The sequence below is a fragment of the Leptodactylus fuscus genome, chromosome 2 (assembly GCF_031893055.1).
Source record: "Leptodactylus fuscus isolate aLepFus1 chromosome 2, aLepFus1.hap2, whole genome shotgun sequence".
In the NCBI taxonomy this organism is placed as follows: Eukaryota; Metazoa; Chordata; class Amphibia; order Anura; family Leptodactylidae; genus Leptodactylus; species Leptodactylus fuscus.
In genome coordinates, this window is record NC_134266.1 from 235,720,520 (window position 1) to 235,743,461 (window position 22,942).

The window sequence follows — 22,942 nt, forward strand, 5'->3', positions numbered from 1 at the left end:
AAAACATGGATAGCACAGAGCTCCACATGGTGACCAAAAAGGTTGCAAATGCAACTGAGCATAAGCAGATGCACCCAAAACTTCTCAGTCTAGGCACCATTTGCAACTAGCCCCACCGCAGCCCTTCCTATTTAAAGGGATTCTACCATTAAAATCGAATTTTTTTGTCGGTCGCATGTAGGAATAGCCTTAAGAAAGGCTATTTTTCTCCTACCTTTAGAAGTCTTCTCTGCACTGCTGTTCGGTAGAATTCACGGTTTTTGTCGGTATGCAAATGAGTTCTCTCACAGCACTGGGGGCGGTCCCCAGCACTCAAACAGCACTGGGGGCATCCCCAATGCTGCGAGAAAACTCTCCAGCGTCGCCTCCATCTTCTTCAGAATTGGCCTCTTCACAAGTTTTCTTCTGGTGCCGGGGCTCAAACTTCTAGGCCTCGGGCACAGCTGACTGTGCATGCCCACAGGCCACAAGAAAATAGCCTCTTACTTACTGTGTAAGCGGCCATTTTTTTGTGGCCGCGGACATGCGCAATCAGCTCTGCCTGAGGCCTACAAGTTTGACTGCCTGCGCCGGAAGAAGACGCGTGAAGAAACCGGTCCTGAAGAAGATGGAAACGGCGCTGGAGAGTTCGCTTGCATTATTTCTACTGGGATTTCTACCAAAGAGTGGCACGGAGAGGACATCTAAAGGTATGAGAAGAATAGGCTTTCTACGTGCGACTGACAAAAAATGTGATTTTAATGGTAGAATCCCTTTAAGCAGACACATGTATAACATGTCCTCAGGATACTGATAGAGTTGAATACAATACATTCAGCTTCCTGCTCCACCATTCAGGCTGCCACTAGTACTGCTTGCAGATCAATGCAATATGTTTGAAACAGGGTCATAAGTATATACTCATAAATATATGGACCTTCCCGTGTCAAAACATTTCTGCAATGAGGATCATAATATCACCGATGACATGAAAATTTTGGTTTTAAGAGGGAATTTTAAATCAAGGAAAGAGCGTCAGATTTATGAGTATAAACTTAAGACCCTGCTTCAAACACTGGAGAAGGGGTTAAATCTGTCACATGGGTTTATGGCATCCTACAGAAATCACTGACCTGAGACCCTGTGAACTGATAAGAACCTGAGAAACTGGAATTGTTTACATTGTTTCTACCAATAACTAATAACCCTCTTCCTCCCTCCTCGAACTCTATCCCTATGTGCCCTTTTGTATATAAATATGCAGCCTTCAGAAATGGTTTTAAATTTACTTGAGAAAGGAGCCGAGAGTTCCGAAACGTTGTAATCTGTCATCATTATTAGTTAGCCATTAAAAAGGTATCAACTACTGAAGACTATCAAGTTTTCGGGGTTTTTTTTATATTTCCTATCAAAAACATGAATTAATAAAAAAAAAAATGATCAAAAAGGCTTATGCACCCACACCAAAAAGTTATCAAAGCAGGAATGTAGAGAAGGATAGAATGTTACTGGATTAAAGCTAAAATCCATTGAAGGGTTAAGAAGTTCATAAAGCACCAGAGATGTGTGTCAGTAATATATATATATGTGAACTCCAAATTCTAAATCTTCAATAGAAAGTGACATTTTCAGGAGGGTTCTTACACTTTTAATGAGACTGTTAGACAGTTAAAAAGAGATCATTGTTCCACTTATGCCAGATGAAAAAGTTGTGCTTGCAGGACTTTTCATCTGGCAATTTTTGATGGAAACTTTAAGTGAAGAATCTACGCAGATGTAAGCATAGCCTTAGGGCTCGTTCACACTGAGTTTTTTGGCAGCGGATTTTGACGCAGAATCTGCCTCAAAATCCTCTGCCAATATCGGTAGTACCTAGTAGCGGAAAAAAGAAGCGAGGTGACTCTTCTTGCCACGGATTCCGCGGCTGAATCAGCTGCGGCGTCCGCGATGCAAGACTCCCTCCCAATTAGGCCCATTCATTTGGGCCTAATCCGGAGCGGAATACCGGGACAGGATGCCGGTGCTAGCCACGCGGAATGATCACATGCGGAATACAAATTCCATCGTGTGAACATACCCTTAAGCTGCAATACCACATGCGACCAGTAGACAGGTATGGCACTGATTTTGGAAGAAAGTAGTTACCGTATATACTCGAGTATAAGCCGAATTTTTCAGCACAGTTTTTGTGCTGAAAAAGCCCTCCTCGGCTAATACTCGAGTCAAGCAAAAAAAAAAATTTTTTTTTCCTTTTTTTGGGGGGGGAAGGGGGGGGGGAGGGGTTTTGGGGTCTATGACCAGCCGCAATAGTAATGTATAGAATCTCTCATTAAATAGTGAGAAAAAAAAGAAGCTTTAAAAAAATATATAATAAAAAAATTAAGTAAATGTTGTAAATCCCTCCTTTCCCTAGAATACATATAAAAGTAGAAAATGACTGTGAAACACATACACATTAGGTATCCCTGTGTCTGACAGTGCCCGATCTACTGAATATAGGGGATCTGCAGTGCTCCTGTTCCGTCGGGAAGGGGTTAATAGGAGCACTGCAGATACCCTATATACAGCCAGGCTGAATTCTAAGTGGGGAAAAAAAACCCAGTCCTCAAGCTCAGGGAAGGGGCAGATAGACAACCAAAACACCCCCTCCCCTTCCCCAGCAACTACTGCACCCAAAAACTCCGACCATTTTAATTTTTGAAAATTTCCAGTAGCTGCTCGGCTTATATTTGGGTCGGCTTATACTTGAGTATATACGGTATGTATTTTTCTCAGTGCTTGCTTCTGATTTTTTTCTGTTGTGTTTGTTTTCTACGGTGCCCCCTGTCTGAGGTGACACACCTGGCTGCTGCTCTCTCTGATCTGTGCAGGGTCCAGGTTTTGCTACCATCAGTATGGACCATGCATGCAAAACCCCTTTAAATTCTCATTTATACATAAAGTAGGTCATCAATATCAGATCTGTGGAGGTCCATGAAAACCCTTTTATTGCAGAAGGTATTATCATGTTCAGAGATTGCATGTACTGAGTGGAAAAACACATATTTTCCCTTTTTACATTGAGAACAGCTCAGATGGATATAGGAGTTTAGTAAATCCTACGCTACAAAGGCAGAATATGGTGAAATATTTACTAACCTGTTCACTGTAAGTTGCTTGTTTCATTGAAATCTACAATAGGTAACCAAGACCTGTGTAGATACGCTCAAAACATGGATTTTTGGCAAAGGGAATATTCATTGTCGGTTTCTATTTTTATTTGTCTAGAGTATGTTCTTTAATAAATGAGGTTTACTAATTAACTTGTAGGAAGCGTCTGAGTGACTCCGGTCTGGGAGAAGGACACTGAAGTGTTTTAATATGGTCAGAGTGAATGACTGGTAAAGAATGAAGCAGATCACTTGTTAACCCCTTTTAAAACGAGTCAACCATAGCCAAAACGACTTACAAGCTGTAGTAGTGCTAGTTACAGGCACAGTGAACATAACTTTTTTGTGTCATAGTGAAATTTTGCTGTTAAGGGTGCATTCACATGGAGGAAAATGGCGCCGAATTTGGTATGGAATCCGCGTCAGATTCAGCGCTGCTAGTAGAAAAAGGAACCCATTGAAGTCAATGGGAGGCTTTTTTTTCAGTGATGAAATTCCACACCAAATTAACGCCGTTTTCCTCCATGTGAATGAACCCTAAGGCTTGTTTATTGCCCTTTTGAACATAGCTGTAAGCCGCGGGGCTTCCTTTAAGATGTTTATACATGTTCCCTATGGCTACACATTTTGCTATACACTTACTCAATGCAGATATAAATTTCTCCCACTTTCTGTATCACTATCTGACAATATCTATATTCTGAAGTGTAGCCCTCAACCCTGGAAAATTTGTCTTTTTAACATTGGCAACATTGAAGGATTTTGCTTTCCCAACATTGTTTTTAACAAATTATGTGGACTCTGATTAGATTATGGTCACAAGTCCAATCAATATCCGGATAGTTAAAATCTCCCATCAAGACCACCGTACCTGCCTATGTCATCCACTCAGTTTGCTTGTATAACTGATCTTCTATCTGTTCCGATATGTTGGGGGGGGGGGGGGGGTATAGATTATGCCAAGAAGTACAGATGTAGCAGAGTTAATCTGAACCTCTGCAGCTGGATGAACGGTTTCAGCGTTATATCTTATAACAAAATTAAATGAAAATTCATTGTTTTTCTAATTACTTTTATTGGTTTTGTCGTCTTCTATGATAAGATATCACACCACATCGGTTTAACCAATTGCATCCTCACAATCTTTACCAACATTCGCCTTTTTCACACTCAGGCTGCGTTCACATGTAGTAACGCACCGCTCATTTTGACACGTAAACACGTGTCAGAGTGAGCACAGTAAAACAGAATCCCATTGACTTCAATGGGTTCGGTCTTACGTGCGCTACCCATTGAACTCAATGGGAGGCTTTTTTACCTATTGCTTTCAATGTGATACGCACGTAAGCCCGAACCCATTGAAGTCAATGGGATTCTGTTTTACTGTGCTCACTCTGACACGTGTTTACTTGTCAGACTGAGCAGAGCGTTACTCCGTGTGAATGCAGCCTTGCTTTCATTCTATTACTGACATATATACGCCCTTATCTTCCCTTCCTTTTAGCCTGTCTCTGTGTAAAACCCTGAATATAAACAGCCTGAACATTTGAGGAGTCCTACCACATCTCAGCCACGCCAACTACATCAATGTGTTCTTCAAGAGCCTCAAGAACCCCAGTTTGCTTGCAGGACTTTTCTCTCCGCATGTTTTGTGTGGAAACCACACGGACCCCATTATAGCCTATGGGGTCCGCAGGTTTTCCAGGTAACCGCTTGTAAATGTGTATAGGTTTCCGTTTGGAGGGTCCCCAAGCGGACTCTCCAAACGAAAAACCGGACGCAGAAATGAAGAAGGCCTCAGAAAGAGAGAGCAGCAGCCAGGTGTATCACCTCAGACTCACTGAAGGGGGCACCGTAGAAAACAAACATAACAGAAAAAAAAACAGCAGCAAGCACTAAGAAAAATACATACCGTATATACTCGAGTATAAGCCGACCCGAATATAAGCCAAAGCCCCTAATTTTACCACAAAAAACTGGGAAAAATTATTGACTCGAGTATAAGCCGAGGGGGAGGGGGGGGAGAATGCGGCAGTTACTGGAAATTTTCGAAAATTAAAATGGGGTGTTTTGGTTGTCTGTCTGCCCCTTCCCTGAGCTTGAGGACTGGGTTTTTTTCCCCCACTTGGAATTCAGTCTGGCTGAATATAGGGTATCTGCAGTGCTCCTATTAACCCCTTCCCAACGGAACAGGAGCACTGCAGATACCCCATGTTCAGTAGATCGGACACTTTCAGACACAGGGATACCTAATGTGTATGTGTGTCACAGTCATTTTCTACTTTTATATGTATACTAGGGAAAGGAGGGAGAAACTTGGCTTATACTCGAGTATATACGGTAACAAGAAATCATTCTCTGTGGGTACTGCCATATCATTTTTGAGCCTGTAACTAGAACAATTTTTCAATTCCATTATTATACTCCCTGGATAAAACACAAAAAGAGACAAATAAGGTAAATCATCACAAACTAACTGAATTTGTTGTCATCAGTTTTTTTCTCCGCCTGGCCTTCAAATCTTTGTATCCTTACAAATATAATGCAGTTATAATTCTCTGACACATTGTTCTGATCTAAATGACAGGTCCCATAAAAGCAATGCTATTATAGGACATATTAGACTATGTATTCACATGAATGCACCCAGTGAGAGGAGTACTATCCCTTGGCCTATGACCATCTCAACTACATAAACATTTTCTCAAGGCTTGCATTTATGCTAACATTTCAATAAAGGCATAATAATATTTTGTGAGTGCCGCTGAGATTTTATTCCACTGCTTCGCATCATCTCTACCTCTTACGTTACTTATTTTCATTTTAATATCAACTATTGCTTTTCTCTCTTGTTCCTTGCTAACAATGGAGCAAATTTACAAGGACGACCCTATATCTTCTAGACGTGAAAGACTCGACGTTTTCATGCCGCCAGTACTGGAACAAGGCCTTTTTCAACCATGGCTGTATGAATCAAACAAGTAGGACATGGAAGAACATGGGGGGGGGGGGGGGGAGTCACACTAGCAAGGTAAACAACAAGAACATCACTAAAATGCACTAAAATAAATGTGTACTTACACTCCTTCATCATGCCTATGTCAATGCAACGCTTCAGTCGACAGGACTGGCAGTGCCGTCTGTTATCTTTGGTTATTCTACAGTCAGCATTAAAAGGACAAGTGAACACTGCTTTTCTCTTCATGCTTCTCCTACAACACAAAGGGAAAAAAAACGTTCTGTATATATTCTTTGTGCAAAGGGCAACCTTACTGTAAAATATTGCAAATAAATACTGAATATTAAAGCAAAAATGCCTAAATTTGAAACAGCTGGAATAAGTTACCCATCAGTTATTGATATAAAAATAATAACAATAATAATAACACATTTTACGTATATAGCGCCAACATATTCCAACTTATTCGATTAATTCCCTGTACATGTCAGGCTTAGGAGTCCAGTGGGTGGTCTTAGCCAGTGACGGAAAGCTATCTCTATTAGTGCTCATTGAGATGGCTAGCAATCATTTCGTTACGTTATCCTTTCCATCACTTTTCAGAGAATACTATCCTATGTTATCCCATGCCACCATTTTCAGAGAACGCTATGGTACATTAATACTTTTCCTTCATCACTTTTTCAGAGAATGTGACTATATATTAAAGGGATTCAATCATTAAAACTGCATTTTTTCTCACTAACACATAGGAATAGTCTTAAGAAAGGCTATTCTTCTCCTATCTTTAGATGTCTTCTCTGCGCCGCCGTTTCGTAGCTATACCGGTTTTCATTGGTATGCAAATGAGTTCTCTCACAGCACTGGGGGCGGTCCTCAGTGCTTAAACAGCACTGGGGGCGTCCCCAATGCTGCAAGAAAAATCTCCAGTGACGGCATCTTCTTCCTCTGGAACGCCCTCTCCGCGACGTGTTCTTCGGATGGCTTCTTCTGGCTTTAAGTGGGACGCATGCGCAGTCGACGCTGTCATGCCTTCAGCCATTTTCTTATGGCCGTTTACACAATACGCTCGTGTAAGTGGCCACAAGAAAATGGCCGCAGGCAAGTGCATTTGGCTCTGCACTTGAGAAGACATCTAAAGGTAGGAGAAGAATAGCCTTTATTAAGGCTATTCCTACGTGGTAGTGAGAAAAAAAATGCTGTTTTAATGGTAGAGTCACTTTAACCATTTCCAGCATGCTATCCTAGGTTATCCCTTTCTGTTGGTAGTCTAGTGTATTGAATATGGTTTTCTGTAAGACTAGGTATTTAGTAAAAGTAATGATTTGAGCACCAACATAAATTGGTATACAATGGCTCTGAATTCACCAATCTTCACCAGCGAGTGAATGGCTCTGAATTCACCATCTTCTGCTGAGTGTTCTGAGCCCCTTACCATTATCCATGAGCCCATTACCATTATCCATGAGCCCATTACCATTATCCATGAGCCCATTACCATTATCCATGAGCCCATTACCATTATCCACGAGCCCATTACCATTATCCATGAGCCCATTACCATTATCCATGAGCCCATTACCATTATCCATGAGCCCATTACCATTATCCACGAGCCCATTACCATTATCCATGAGCCCATTACCATTATCCACGAGCCCATTACCAGCTCTACTGGTTCTATGTTGTGCCGTCCAACCCTGAACCTGTTGCTTCTTAGTTTTATATTTCCAACAATGACACTGCTGTAGTATAATCCAGCCCGTGGCTTTTATAGTCTGTAGTGACATCAGAAATTTGATCAATTGCTATAAACTACTGTAGAGTAAAATTGTTCACTGCTACAGAGAATAGGTAGGAATGTGAATTGTTTCACCGCACATCAAAGCCAAAAACGATTCTTGTCCACATTTGTGGCTAAGTGGTAAAGCATGTCCTCTGCATGAACAAATACCCAAATGAATAAATACAACTAGTATGTGAGGGGCACGGAGGAAAGCCAGAGGTTACAATACTATATATATATATATATATATATATATATATATATATATATATATATATATATATATTGCACTCATAACAAAGGACAAAATGTATTTGGCACTAAAACATAAAGTACTATGTTAATGGTTTATCATAAATGAAAAGATGAAAAATGTTCCCTTGTTAAAAATAAAATCAATAATAATATACAGCAAATAAAAAAACAGGAAAAGGCGCCCACACACAAACAAGGATATGGCAGGACGGCTAGCTTCTATTTCAGAGCATAACAAATAATCTAGGACGTCAACCATAAATTCTGACAAAAATGACTTTGGCCCAATGAGAGAAGAAGGTTTGGTTTTACAAACTACTATGAAGGTGCCACATGAATTTCTAAAAATGCTTCAGCTCTGGAAATCGTGTTATTCATAATAACCACGAATGTACTTGGAGAGAAGATACACCGCAACGAGGAGGAAAAATATTGGTTATTTAAAGCAAATGCTATTACATTTTCCATTCTGGCACTAGAGTACAACCTCTTTTTATGTGTGTGTTGAACCACAAGATTATAAATAAGCACAGTGTAAATTGTATGTTAGGATCTACACTGACTTACATTGTTCCAAGACAAATCCACGGAACTGAAAGCTCTTAAAGAAAAACTTCACTCAAAAAGGCCAAAGTAAGAAGCTATAAAAATAAAGATAGAAATGTAAATGCATTTACTCATGTGTCTACGGTATGTGAATCCTAGTAACCATCCACTGGGAATGGAGAAAAAAACACTAGGACCAACAAATATTTGTATAATTGGGAAAAAAAACTCGAGTACGGCGTCACCTTCATTACACAGGTACAGCGCTGTACACATAGCGGTGGCTGTGCCTGGTACTGCAAATACATTGGGTGTAATTTGCCATTAGTCAGATTAGTTGGGAGTCTGCATTGACGTAATTTGCTCCAAATGTATTAAATTTCACAAAGTATTTTTTAAACTGAGCAAACCTATGAATGAAGACTGGCATTATTAACACCCCATCATCGGTGGGTGGTGCATAAGATGCATGCTTATTAATCTGGCGGGGGCTATGGCCCCTACCCTCTGCACACCCTTGCCACAACCTATTTTTGGTAATTTTTTGAGAATTTTTTTTTTGCACAAAACTCGAATTTATACAAAAAAACGTGTGACTTTTTAATCCTTGTAAACCAGAGAGCTGGCATATTAAGCGCTAAAAATCTGCTCCTATAAGTCTAACACATCTGTTCCCGAAATGATACTCCATTTTCTACACCAGGCTGCGTTCACACGTAGTAAAGTGGAGCGCAATCTGGCACATATACGGTGTGTCAGAGTTTGCGCACTCAAAAAGATCCCATTGTTTTCAATGGGAGTTACGAGCGCATACGCCGCGTAATTTTGTGACCGCCGTATATGTGCCAGATTGCGCTCCACTTTACTACGTGTGAACGCAGCCTTACTGACTGAAGTGAGTTTGTGGAAATAAGAAAGAGGACCTGTCAGCGGTCCTGACAACTCTGCTTTAGTGTATACCTGTATTTACCATGAAAAAACTATTCAGCAGCACTTTTGTCTACACACGTTTCTTGCGGAAATGGAGCGGAAACCACACGGACCCCATTATAATCTATGGGGACCGTGGGTTTCCCAGGTAACTGCTTTTTTTATGCGTATAGATTTCTGTTCGGTGGGTCCCCAAGTGGACTCCCCGAATGGAAACCCAAATGCAAATGTGAACCCGCCTTATTCTAAATACACAGGGCTGTGGATATGGTAGATGCTAGAATAGAGTGAGTACTATCAGGGGCTGAGGGTATGCCGTGGATCCAGTGGGTGGTAGGAGATGCCTCCTGTGACTGTCAGTATGAGGCATCATCTGCTGTATCCATGTCAAACCAGGTGAGGTAGGGTTGAATATAGAGGAGGCATAGTTAACCCTCTACTTCAACAATTCAACACCCCAAAATGCAGAGTCTCTGGGTGTGTTAGCTAACACTCTCAGAGCCAAGGCTACTGGATGCAAGACAAACCTAATTTACACCACTCCATTCTAGTCTCAATCCTGTGGATATGTATGGGTGCGCTATACGGATTGACAAAGCTCTGATGTGATGCGCAAATCTCTGAAGATTCCTTTCAAGTTTGGTACAAAGATTCATTTCAGGTCGAATAAGTTTGTCATAAACCAAAGTTTAACTTGGCTTAAAACACTGTGCCTTACAGAGCTAGAAATGTCATACAAAACACATAATGATGTCAGTGTCAGTGACATGTATGGTTATGGTAGGCAGTGGACCTAGACTGCTAGGTTAACCATACATTGCTGTAAACACCAGCCTGTTTTGGGGAAACATGTTTTCCAGTGTTTTTTTCATACACACTTCATCCTGCTGTAGCTCTTCTTGCACCTCCCCAGGGTGGTGACAATGACTAAAGTTTGTTATTCTTCCATCTCTCACTGCCTGACTATGTTTCCTGTAAGACAGATACCAAAGGGATGACATCACTGATGCCGCAGTTTTCCCTGCTGCTGACACATTTGGTGGTCTGAGTATCCTAAAAGAGCTTCCTACTTCCCTCATGAGCCTCCAATGGAGGATTTTACAATTAGACATTGACCCTGAGGTTTGCTGTATGAAGTAGTCATTGACTGACTTCTGCTGCTCAAATTCTGCACCATGTACCACGCCATGTGAGCTTCATCTTACAGCCATGAAATGAGGGAAGAGGAATGGAAGCAATGGCTTTCTATGGTGAACCCGCCCTCAGCTTGGATTTTTGCAGTTATGGCAGCTTTTTTTGTATTGTTTAAAAAAAAAAAAAACTCTATTGCTAAAAATACTCTTAATAAAATGAGACTTGAGATTCAATGAAAGGATTGACTTTGTCATTCAAAGCAATGTAAGGCACTCTGTGGACAGTCACAGATCACAGTGCCGCAACACTAATGGTAGATGTAGCGCTGTATTGTGTCTGCTAAACTGTGCTCCACCAGTGCTCCTCCTATAATTCTATAGCCCTATGGCAATACCACTCTGGATAGTGCCTGTAGTATCACAAAATGGCTCCTCTTCTTCCCGCCCACATCAGCACTGTAACCTCTGCACCTGATTGGCTGAGAAACTGTCAGGTGATGCCGAAAGCCCGCCTAAGTCACAGAGACCACTCGATCCTCCTCCCTCTCTGATATTCTACCTCAGGTTACGTGTGACCTTGGCCATTTTAGTTCCTCAGAGTTGAATCGTGAAAAACCCAAACTTTTGAGAAATTCGGGTGGAATTCTGATTCCAAATTGGTTTGTTCATCTCTAATAGGTAAGACGACAACATTAATAAAGATATATGAGAGAGTCCCTCAACAGATGTAAAATGTATGGTGTATTTCCTACCACAATCTTCTATTGTATGGTTCTATAATACTGCCCTCTTGTATATAAACTGTGGGCCTAATAGTCTTATTGGTAACCATAATGCATTTAATAATTTATTTCTAATAATCAGAAATATATATATATATATATATATATATATATATATATATTTATATTTATTATAACATTCATCGATTTACGCACTACAATACATTCCTGCACTTTGTGTCAGTCTACTACTCCCTTCCAAGTCATATTACAATATTAATGGTGCTGCCTGCTGCTGTCCTTGTGGAACTAATACAAGGGCAAACTGGTGCAGGTAGATCATCCCTTCAATGTGATACTAGTAGCAGACAGCAGCATACTATAGAGGTCAGCCTCCCAGATTTATGTGACAATGGATAAGTGAGGAAGGAGGAACTACCAACATGTGCCAAAACAGAATCTTAAAGAGTAAAAATATTATTGCCCTATCCTAAAAATAAGTCCCTAATATCAGATCTGTGAGGGTCTGACACCCCGCACTTCCATCAGTTCACTGATGTACAGAGAATGGTGCAGGAAGCAGAAAGCTCTATTCTCTGTGTAGTGGTAGAATTGAATCACTGCATCTTACATCTGATTTAACTGAATAGGAGCTTATTTGCAGTACCAGATCTGACCACTAAGAGGAAATAGAGCTAACTGCTTCCTGCTCCATTCTTTGTATATCAGCTAATAGCATACTTTAAAGGGATTCTATCATTAAAATCACATTTTTTCTCGCTAACAAGAAGGAATAGCCTTAAGAAAGCCTATTCTTCGCCTCCCTTTAGAAGTCTTCTCCGCGCCGCTGTTCGGTAGAATCTCGGTTTTCGTCAGTATGCAAATGAGTTCTCTCACAGCACTGGGGGCAGTCCCCAGTGCTCAAACAGTACTGGGGGCGTCCCCAATGTTGCGAGAGAAATCTCCAGTGACGTCTCTATCTTCTTCTTGAATGCCTTCTCCCTGTGTCTTCTTCCTTCCTGTGTTTCAATCTTCTAGGCCTTGGGCAGAGCAGACTGCACATGCCCGCGGCCACAAGAAAAATGGGTGCTTTCGAGGCTGAATTCCAAGAGGGGGAAAAAAACAGTCCTCAAGCTCGGGGAAGGGGCAGAAGACATCCCCTCCCCTTTCCCAGCACCCAGCAACTACTGCACCCAAAAACTCTGACCATTTTTATTTTTGAAATTTTCCAGTAGCTGCTGCATTAGTCCCCCCCCCCCCCTTGACTTATACTCGAGTCAATAAGTTTTCCCAATCTTTTGTGGTAAAATTAGGGGCCTCGGCTTATATTCGGGTCGGCTTATACAGTAAATAAAATTTCACCTGTATTGTGGTTTAAAACAGTTGAGGTAAATGGTACGTTTCAATGAACCTTGCAACAATGAAGTCTTTTCGCCCTCACAATGTATATGGATTGGGGTTGCTGTCATAAGATAACTCCTTTAACAAACCCAGTACAGGGTGCCACCTATCTTGCTCCGATGAGCCTGATAATGGGTCCACACAACTTTCCTAGAATTTCTTCTACTAATCTGCCTTTTGTCTTACCACTTTACATGAAACACTTGCAGCAAATTGATCTGTAAGATTAGTAAGGTGAAAAGCTTTCAAGCGTACATAAATTCTCAATATCTCAATTACAGCCAAATGATTGCGTCGCGTCTGAAACCTGGTTGATTCGAGCAGGTTAATGGGTTTCAGCGTGGCAGACAGGAACTACTCTACACTTGTCACAAACACATAGCAAAGTAGCATTGGACTGACTGCAGAATACCTAAAACCTTTTAAAATAATAAGGAAAGTCACTTACTGTGGCATATTATTGAAGTCAGGCTTAAATAATATGTTTGTTCATCTATCATTACCATTTTATAGTTTGCATACAGAAAAGATGTCTCAAGTGCATCAAGTAAGTTTTTTTTTTAATTATTTTGGAAAACTTCTTTAAAGGCCTCCTTCACATAGCCGTACTTTTGATCTGCAATTGTGGATCCGAAAGTATGGACACGTGCAGCTTTGTGTCTGGGCCATAGCCAAGAGCCGCAAAATATGGAGTGGGTCCGACACCTGTAATTGCGGCTCGTTGCATTCACTTTATTGTATAGGTTAGTGAAAAACATGGATGACAAACGGATACCAATCTGTGTATCACCCATGCCGTTTCCACTGACCCATACACTGAACATGGTCATGTGAAGGAGGTCTAAAATGTTCCTTTAAGTAAAACAAGTTGTCTCTTTTTAATACCCAAAAAAGAGTAGAGATTTAAATGTAATAACAGGAGATAATATACAGAATTTTATTTTGCATTAATTCCCGTTTTTATCAAGTGTGGGGAAAAGTAAAAAATGAAGTAGAAATAACTAAGGAAACATCTTATTCAGAACGTCACTTTGCTGCAACAGAAAGATTACAGAGGGCACCGATGGGAAAGTAAATACTTCACCCTGCACATGATGGGACCAGTTTGTGTTGGTAAAACCACCTGACAGATCACCTTTAAATACACAAATAGTTTTCTTTCTACTGTATTTGACATGTTCACTACTCGTTAATTAGAGTAATAAGCATTTTTAATGATGTATTATCAGTAATAGATATTTACAGACATGTTTTTGCCACACCTTGCATGCCCTTGCGAGTCTAAACCCAGGGTTGGGTTAACATATGGCACGTAACATGAATTGGTTTTTATTGACGTGCTCATCTAATAGTTTTTACGTATAACTATAATAAACTTACATTTTTTTGATAAAAAGTGTTTAAAATCTATAACTTGCCATTCACAATACATTACTATTGCCTGAATCAGGTGACTTCAGTGAGATCAGACCATCAGCAGATGTCAGGGCAAACAAGAATCGGGCAATTGGAAGTCAACATGCCTGATACGTTAATTCTCAGGGAGATAAGCTCCAGCTAGAATTGTCTGCCAGCACTTTACTACCCTCTCCATAATGAGAAAACATGCTTGACCAAGCATGCACTAGTATGGAGGGGAGGGGGTGAAAGGAAAAGCTGTCGGCCAACCAAATGTTCAGCCAATGTGTATGGCCATTGGTCAGCCTTACTTTTTATGCAACTATTCATGTTGTCTATAGAACATAGACACTAAGGATTGTGTAAGGATAAGTTCACACAAGGTTTTTCGGACCGGAACCTGAGGCGGCCTCTGGCATCCAGTCGCGCACTTCGCTCCGGATTAGGCCCAAATGAATGAGCCTAGTCGGGAGGGAGGTGTCTTCAGGCGGATGTCACTTCTATTTCCGGGAGCCAGAACAAACTGGCTCCTGGAAAAAAGAACTGACCAGCTCCCATTGATTTCAATGGGAGCCGTCTTTTTGGTCAGGCTTTTGAGGCGGATACGGCCTCAAAATCCTGACCAAAAAACTCTATGTGAACTTACCCTAATATCTCCTTGGGCAGAAAGACATTGAAAAAAGACTATCTGCATTTACCCCATGGAGTGGACAAGTTGCAAATAAAGGTGGCTGGATGGACCAACCATAACATTACTTGAGGTGAACTTTTTATTCAATAATACAGTTGTATAAAAAAAAAAAAAAAAAAGCATTTCCCCTCTAAAAATTGCAACTACATTGAAAAAGGACATGCAATGTTGATGCCTTATTCCTGCACTTCATCCATATTGTGTGAGTACACAATTATTCATGCGGGCAGTGTGTGGCAAGCGCACGGAAGACCATTATATGCTATGGGGTCCGTGTGCTTAACTGTCCAGTGCTTGCAGTTGCGCTGATATTCTGTTCGGGGGGTCCTCCTGCGGACTCCTTCCGGACAGGAGGCGAGCGCTAATCTGAACCGGCCCTTACTCGTCCTACAGAACCAGCATTGATTGGCTGAATGCTATACACTGTAGCACTGCAGCAGGCTCATCTTTGCTAGTCGGGAGAGCTGGAAGTTTGCGATATGCAGGAGCTGACTTTTTCTCATAGGAATGCATTGACCAGCGTTGATTGGCCGAATGCTATACAGTGTACACCATTCGGCCAATCAATGCTGGTTCTGAATGGAATCATTACTGCGAATAGCAGTAGTATTCGATAGAGCACGAGTATTTTGAATACCCTAGTATTTGTTCGAATGCCTACTCGATCAAGTACTACTCGCGCATCTCTAGTATCAACTAATGAAGACTCTCAATTTTTTATATTTCATATCCACTGGCTAACACAGTACAAAGATATTTTTCCTTATACAAAACGAAGGTTGCAAGAAGGTGGTGGAGGTGATGAAGCTTCTCTTTAAGGTCACTAACTAAATGATGTCTACATTACGTGAAAAATACCTTTAGTAATAGACATTTCTGAATAAGAATACATTTGTTCAGCATAAGAAACCATTTTTAACATTGAAACAATAGTATGTCAGGCAAAGGCTTTAATTTTCCCTTATTCTATATGAGAGCTAGACGGGCCCTCTATTTCCATGTAACTAATTGACCCTGACGCTGTGCCCGCATGAGAGGTTAGCATTTTCCTAAACAATCATTTTTAATGTGTACAGACACAGCAAACACAACCATTTGTAGTAAACAAATTCAATGACATATTAAGTAGTCTATAAATAACCCCGGTCACATAGAAACAACCTTTTAGATGAATTGTGCATCCACCCAGCATTTCCAGGTAAACAACATTTACTATGCTTGCACCACAAAGCCTTCTAGGAGGGCGAGGCATTACCCAATCTAGGCACGCATTTTCTACATGATTACTACTGTAATGTGCCAAGTGAACTGCTGAGGGTAAATGATCCAAAAGGGCGTCCGCTGGTGTACTGCAAAATACAGCATAGGGTATTTGCAAAGTCATTGATGCCATCATAAAATAGAGTTTAGTTTTAATTTTAGTATAGTTACTCTATGGAAGAATTGTGGTTTTCTACTTTTCACAAGAGCTAAGAAGTCAGCCGGAATGGCTGTATGTAGGTAAGAATAAATACATCTATGTGATACACCAGACTACATGGACCAAAAATATTGCCTTAAATGGGGAGCCCATTGATTTTTGAATTGAGAAATTAAATATAACAATGCACAACGTGTCTATGAATGGCACGCAGCTCTGCGCTGTAGAAGAAAAACTGCAGGATGAACATTTTTAATAAAGGCACAATGTAATAATAATAGAAAAAAAAAATACTCCCAAAAAGTGCTGATCGTCTTTAGAGGGGCTGTACAGGATTTACGGTAGTTTTTTATGGACTATTTTTAGGATGTGCCAAAAATATCTGATTGGTGGGGACTAGAGATGAGCGAGTAGTATTCGATCAAATACCATTATAGTCTACGGGAGTAAACGGGAATGTTGTTCCAGGTTCCATGGAAATCAAAGTTCGACACATTGGATCCTCCAAGTTCAGGAAGTAGCAGGACGAGGAGCATGAGGAGGTTTTGGAATTGAATTCAATGGAATTTTCCTGCGTGGTGTTCGACTGATACGAGTATTCAATCGAATAGTAGTATTTGATCGAATACTATTCGCTCACCTCTAGTGGGGACTAATAGCCAGCCCCCACACCGATCAGCTGTACGAGTCCGCTTCTGATGCCTGTACTATACACAGAACAGCACCACAAACAATTAACTTCATGCCCTATATGGTGCCCATGAGCCGATACTACAGATTTGTTCCTATTGACGTCACTAGAATATTCTAAAATATTTCAGCATAGTGTAAGCAGGGATCATTACACTGTGTTTGTGTTAATATTTTTTTCCTTATTCACATTTTGTGCAATTTTGCATCTAATTTGATTTAACAAAAAATAAAGCTCACAATAACGTATATATGTTTGGTGCACTGAAGGTGTATTTAACTTTTTTACCTATTTCTCTTAAAGACAGTTGGATCTGACAACGAAAACTCAACCTACCCTTTAAATGTTTTTATTAATATAGTCCACTATGGAGAGTTTTGTAACACTGGGTTGTCAGCCGGGCCACCAAAGGATCAGATAATTAAATGTATTTACCGTAGGTAACCTTGATGTGTTTACATAAAGAGTGAATATGTGCCATTTTATAACATGCAGGTCTATTCATCCTTACTCGCCTCACATTGATATGCGTAACGTGAAAAATATAGCCATGTTTTACCTGAAAAAGCCTTTGCAGCCCTCACATGTCATGGCGTTAAAGTGGAAACCGGTGGCTTTGTCCCCGCAGACTCCACATATACGGGGTACATTCTTATCAAACTCCATGTCAGCATCGGAAAAAGATGTACTAGCTTGCATGTAATCCATGTCTGAAAGAAACAGAAGTAACACATTACTATAAGGCCAGTACAATACATATCCAGATTTTCCATTTTGATAGAGATGTCATCCATTGTACAGCTTAGACTTGCATAAAATTGTTACATACATTTGGCAATATGTCTAATAGAAAGAAAACCGTAATTGTAAAAACGACATATAGCATCATAGCTAGATACGCACAGGATGGATGTAAACCAATGGAGGTCCATGAGACAGTAAGCATACTGTAAATCCAGAAAACGTCGTCAAGAGACTGAATAGCGAGGAGCGTAACATTTCCAAATACAATAATTATGTATTACATAAAACATCAATCCCTCGAAGCATCTCCGACAGACTGTAAATTTACTGATAACCTGTTTAGGCTGGAGAAGGTTTTAATACATCGTTCACACACCACAACCTACAGGAGTGACATGGCCCAGATTTACTGGTATTGGGGTTGTCATGCCAATACAAACAAACTGAAGTTACCCTGTTATTAAAAAAATCACCAGTTTAAGTCTCTGCTCACATCACGCTATGGCCCCGATTGCCTCCGACAGGTGACACGGATAAGGATAAACAGGTAAATTATAATATGGTCAAACAATGATTACAATCACGCCAGAATATAATAAAATAATAAGTGTTTAATAAATAAAAAGAGATAATACTTATCTGCAGTTCCAGGTATTACAAATGATGAATAAGGGTTCACATGATGGATGGAGGGCCCATTGCCCATCATGCTCTTATATACACACATCTCATTCAATGACATCTATAAGGGTAAGTTCACACAGGGTTTTTTGGTCTGGAACCTGAGGCGAAGGCTGTCTCAGGTTCCGGACCAAAATACAGGTAGCTGCGACTGGATGGCGATGCAGTGCACTGGCATCCAGTTGCGCGCTCCGCTCCGGATTAGGCCCAAATGAATGAGCCTAATCGGGAGGAGGGAGTGTCTTCAGGCCGATGTCGTGAGACGAATCCACCTGAAAGAATGAGCAGGTCGCTTATTTTTTTCTTTTTTACCTTATCATTGGGCAATGACAATTACAACATTGGCTAAAGCTCCCATAAACATTACATGAACCCACCAATTTTGACATGACATCTAACTACTAAGGTATAGGGTTCATCCGGACTGTACGTCAGATAGCAGGTGAAATATATGGCATCCACATACTCCATCCTTTGTTCCCACAGGAGATCACAGAGAACTGCCTGGCAGTGGCGATTACTCCTCCCCCATGAAAAACACATGCTATGCCATGCTCGTGGTCCATGTTTCTCATCTTCTGTACATATAACTTTTCAATATTAAGGCTAAGGCAACGGTTTTGGAAATCACCGCACGTCCGCACTGCATATTTTCCCACAAAGTGGGAATGAAGTTGCTAAAATCCCATTAACTTTGCTGTGACTGCAAAACGCCGCGTTTTTTTTTTTCCTGCAGCGTTTACGCCACGTTGGGCTTCGGCCTAAAAAGGGGTTACATTGCGGAAATGAATTTTTAAAAAAAATCCAGACACCAAATAGGAAAATGTCATTTTCCTTTCTTTTTGTGCAGGCCATTTGCCAATTGTTCCAATTCATTTTTTTTTTCGTTTCTGTCCTTCATGACTGAAAGTTTTTAAATTGACATAATGTTCAACCACATAACCCCTTGTCTGTAACCATGAAGCCACTTCTTCTTTCACAATGTCACTTAAATCGCTGCAAATAATATTTAGAGGCTTTTGTCATGATAACACATTGCATTAAGCGAAAACCATAAATTAGTCCAAGCGAATTGTCATAACAATCGACCACTGGTGCCGGCCTACCGAGCCACAGGAGTGGGGGATTCGATTTCCGTCTCCAGAAAGTCCCCCAGACTTACATCAACAATCCTTGGTAGCACATCCAATGAATAAGCAATATATGCATTTGTCTGAGCCAACGGTATAATCTATAGATGTAGCAGAGTTATCCCTAATGTCTGCAAATGGTTAAACTGCTGCAGCAGGATAAAACCCAATGAAAAGTCATTGCAACATGTTTTCCACAACTTTTCATTGTTTTGTTATTGTCTCCTTTGATAAGATAAGTCTGCAGCAGGTAAACCAATTGCAGAAGTTCGGGTGACCTCTGCTCCATCTGTACAATAATATAACTATTAATATAATAATAAAACATTTTAATTATCTTATTTATTCCAAGCTATTAAACAGAAGTCTCCAGCTTTTCTTTCTATCTCTCTACAACATCCCCCGATTCAGCACTCTATAGGCCGAGGCCCCACATTGCAGAAATGCAGCTCTTTTGTTGCAGATTTTGCTGCGGTTTTTTTAACCAAAATCAGGAGTGGATTGAGCAGTAGGTAGAAGTATAAGAACTTCCTATAGATTCCCCATACCTTTTATAGTCATTCTTGACACTGGCTCAAAAACCTTTAAAATCTTAATGTGCCGTCACTCGGTCAAGAAGTTTGGTGCCAGGAAAAGGCTTCTCATAGCCATAGCAAATAGAAATAAATTTCCTGCACTCAAATTAATGCTTCCAAAATATTGTGAACTTTTATTTACATCCGACAAAAACGTTTCGGTCATATATAGACCTTCTTCAGTTTGTCGGTGGGGTATAGTGGAAAGTGGAAGCTTGGAAGTGTCCTCCTGACCTGGACACTTCCGAGCTTCCACTTTCCACTATACCCCACCGACAAACTGAAGAAGGTCTATATATGACCGAAACGTTTTTGTCGGATGTAAATAAAAGTTCACAATATTTTGGAAGCATTAATTTGAGTGCAGGAAATTTATTTCTATTGGCTCAAAAAACCGCAACAAAAAAAGCTGGGTTTCCGGAACATGGGGCCTCAGCTTTAGGCTAAAACCCCACTGGACGTCCCGCAGCATGTTATTGCGGAGGGAACACATTGTGGTTCTTCCCACAGCGCTTCAAGGCCCGTTCACACGGAGTAAACGCGTGTGTATTTTGGCAAAATACACGTGTAAAAATAAGACTCCCATTGATTTCAACGTAATTTATATACACGTGTCAAAATACACGTCAAAATACACATGTAAAACGTCATTGAATTCGATGGGAGTCTTATTTTTACACGTGTATTTTTTACACGTGTATTTTGCCAAAATACATGCGCGTTTACTTCGTGTGAACAGGCCCTTAAATAGAAAGTTTGCAGACTTTCCATCATTTCCGTAGGTATAATTGACATTCTGCGATTTCCAGAACCGGAAGCTTTGGAAACCGCGGCATGTCTGCACGGCAGTATTTCTTCGCAAAGTGGGCATGGGATTCGCTAGAGACCCATCCACTTTGCCTATACTGCGCAAACTGCGGCATTTCCATCCCGTGGGACACCGGCCTAAGACAGCTTTTGGTTTTCCAGCACAGATAAATTGTAGAAGGGAGTCTGTCAGCTACATAAATTGTGGGAGACCACTGGCAGCACTTTGTAGGAGACATTAATAGTACCCCCACATACCGCTAATGTAAGAAATCCGCAGACAAAGAAGTTTTTATCAGTATGGAATTTGGGAAGGAATTGGCAACATGGAGTGCCAAAGCCTACCTATAAGACTAAGGCCCCACGGGCCGTATCCGCAGCACTAAAGCGCTGTGGGAAGAACCACTGCGTGAACGCACTGTGGTTCTTTCCACAGCGCTTTCAACAGAAAGTTCGCAGAGTTTTCCTCCGCGGAGTTTCTGTTACAATTATACCTATGGAGAAGCCTCCAGCGTTTCCGTAGATATAATTGACATGCTGCGATTTTCAAAACTGCAACAGTTTTGAAAATCGCAGCATGTTTGCACTGCGTTTTTTTCCGCAAAGTGGGCATGGGATTTGCATGAATCCCATCCCCTTCGCTTGTACTGTAAAACACCGCCATTTTTCCCACAACGTTTCTGCCGCTGGCAAATTGCGGCGTTTATGTCCCGTGGGGGCCCGGCCTAAATCATCGCCAAAGACTGCCGTATATGACTGACTGATCTTCACTCCTTGTAGCTGTGTCATGTCTCTATTCAGTCAAACCCTTTCGTTTCACTGCCTGTGCAGTGTGCATACACCAGGTGAGACATGAAATACACCCCAAAACGTATATACCTATAACTATAAAGACCATTTCTGAATGACTGAAGTCATGTACAAATTATACCAATTATACCATATACCGGAACTGGCCTATAAGATAAGATAAGATAAGATAATCCTTTAATAGTCCCACATTGGGGAAATTTCAGATTTTTTTTTTTTTCTATATGCCAAGAACAAGAGCTTAAAGGGGTATTCCCACGTCACATACTCACCAGTCTTCACTCCTGTAAAATCTTCTTTCTTCCTGGTTTCTTGCATCATTTGGTGGATGGAGTTTCACATGCAACCTGCCGTTTAGCTCCGCCCACCCATATTGGACTATGACGTACAGGCAGCAGCAACTCCATTCTGTGTTACATACAGAGACTGCCTGTCTCAGCCATAATGAACACAATTGAATTAGCTAGCCAGATAACTGGAAGAACAGAAGAAATGAAAGCAGCTCCTCTCCCCTATCTGATAGCAGGAAGCTAGGTCACATGGTGTAGACACAGGAATAGCTAGAAACACAGGCTCACTCCCTGCACTTAGCCCCTCCTCCCTCCCCCCTCAGAGCAGCAGATACATCACTTGACTTTTGAGCAGATAAGTCAAGGGCTGTGTCCACAATGAATTGAATAAAGTAAGATAGTGGACAAACAAAGCAGTTTTGCTGAAGCAATGTATTTAGGAAAAGTCTTACATTCACATTAACAAGCAGTATAGATAGGATCCTTGTGATGGGACAACCCCTTTAATGCCTTAACTAGAACGCAACATGACAGCTGTATAACAGGAGTCCTGTCTACTGGGACAAAGCAAGCTAAAATCTGTCGCATCTTGTATATGTCACTGTGTAAAGCGTCAGATGTGGGGGAAGACATTTGTGATTTTAGCATTTAATCTGTGACCTATAAAAGTGTAAAATAAAATTACACAAGAAAAAAAATGGCAAATGGAAAAACCCACTGAAGTTCTAGTGTCGCAGCAGCAGCATACTAAGATAATTCTCAGATCTTCAGAGCATGGGTGGTGATGACAAGTTATCTTGTGGGGACTATTCACTGGGCATTACAACATATATTAGCCTTAGTCA

General features: G+C 40.8%; 1 protein-coding gene across 1 annotated transcript in view; it reads right to left on the minus strand.

The window, feature by feature from the left end:
- VDR (vitamin D receptor) overlaps window positions 1-22,942 on the minus strand; it is a 137,499-nt gene that overhangs the window by 35,070 nt on the left and 79,487 nt on the right. The window contains exons 3-4 of the mRNA XM_075265835.1: window positions 17,620-17,770; window positions 6,210-6,340 (exon numbers count right to left, since the gene is read on the minus strand). Of these exons, the coding sequence (XP_075121936.1) occupies window positions 6,210-6,340; window positions 17,620-17,770 (282 nt within the window). The remainder of the gene's footprint in view (window positions 1-6,209; window positions 6,341-17,619; window positions 17,771-22,942) is intronic.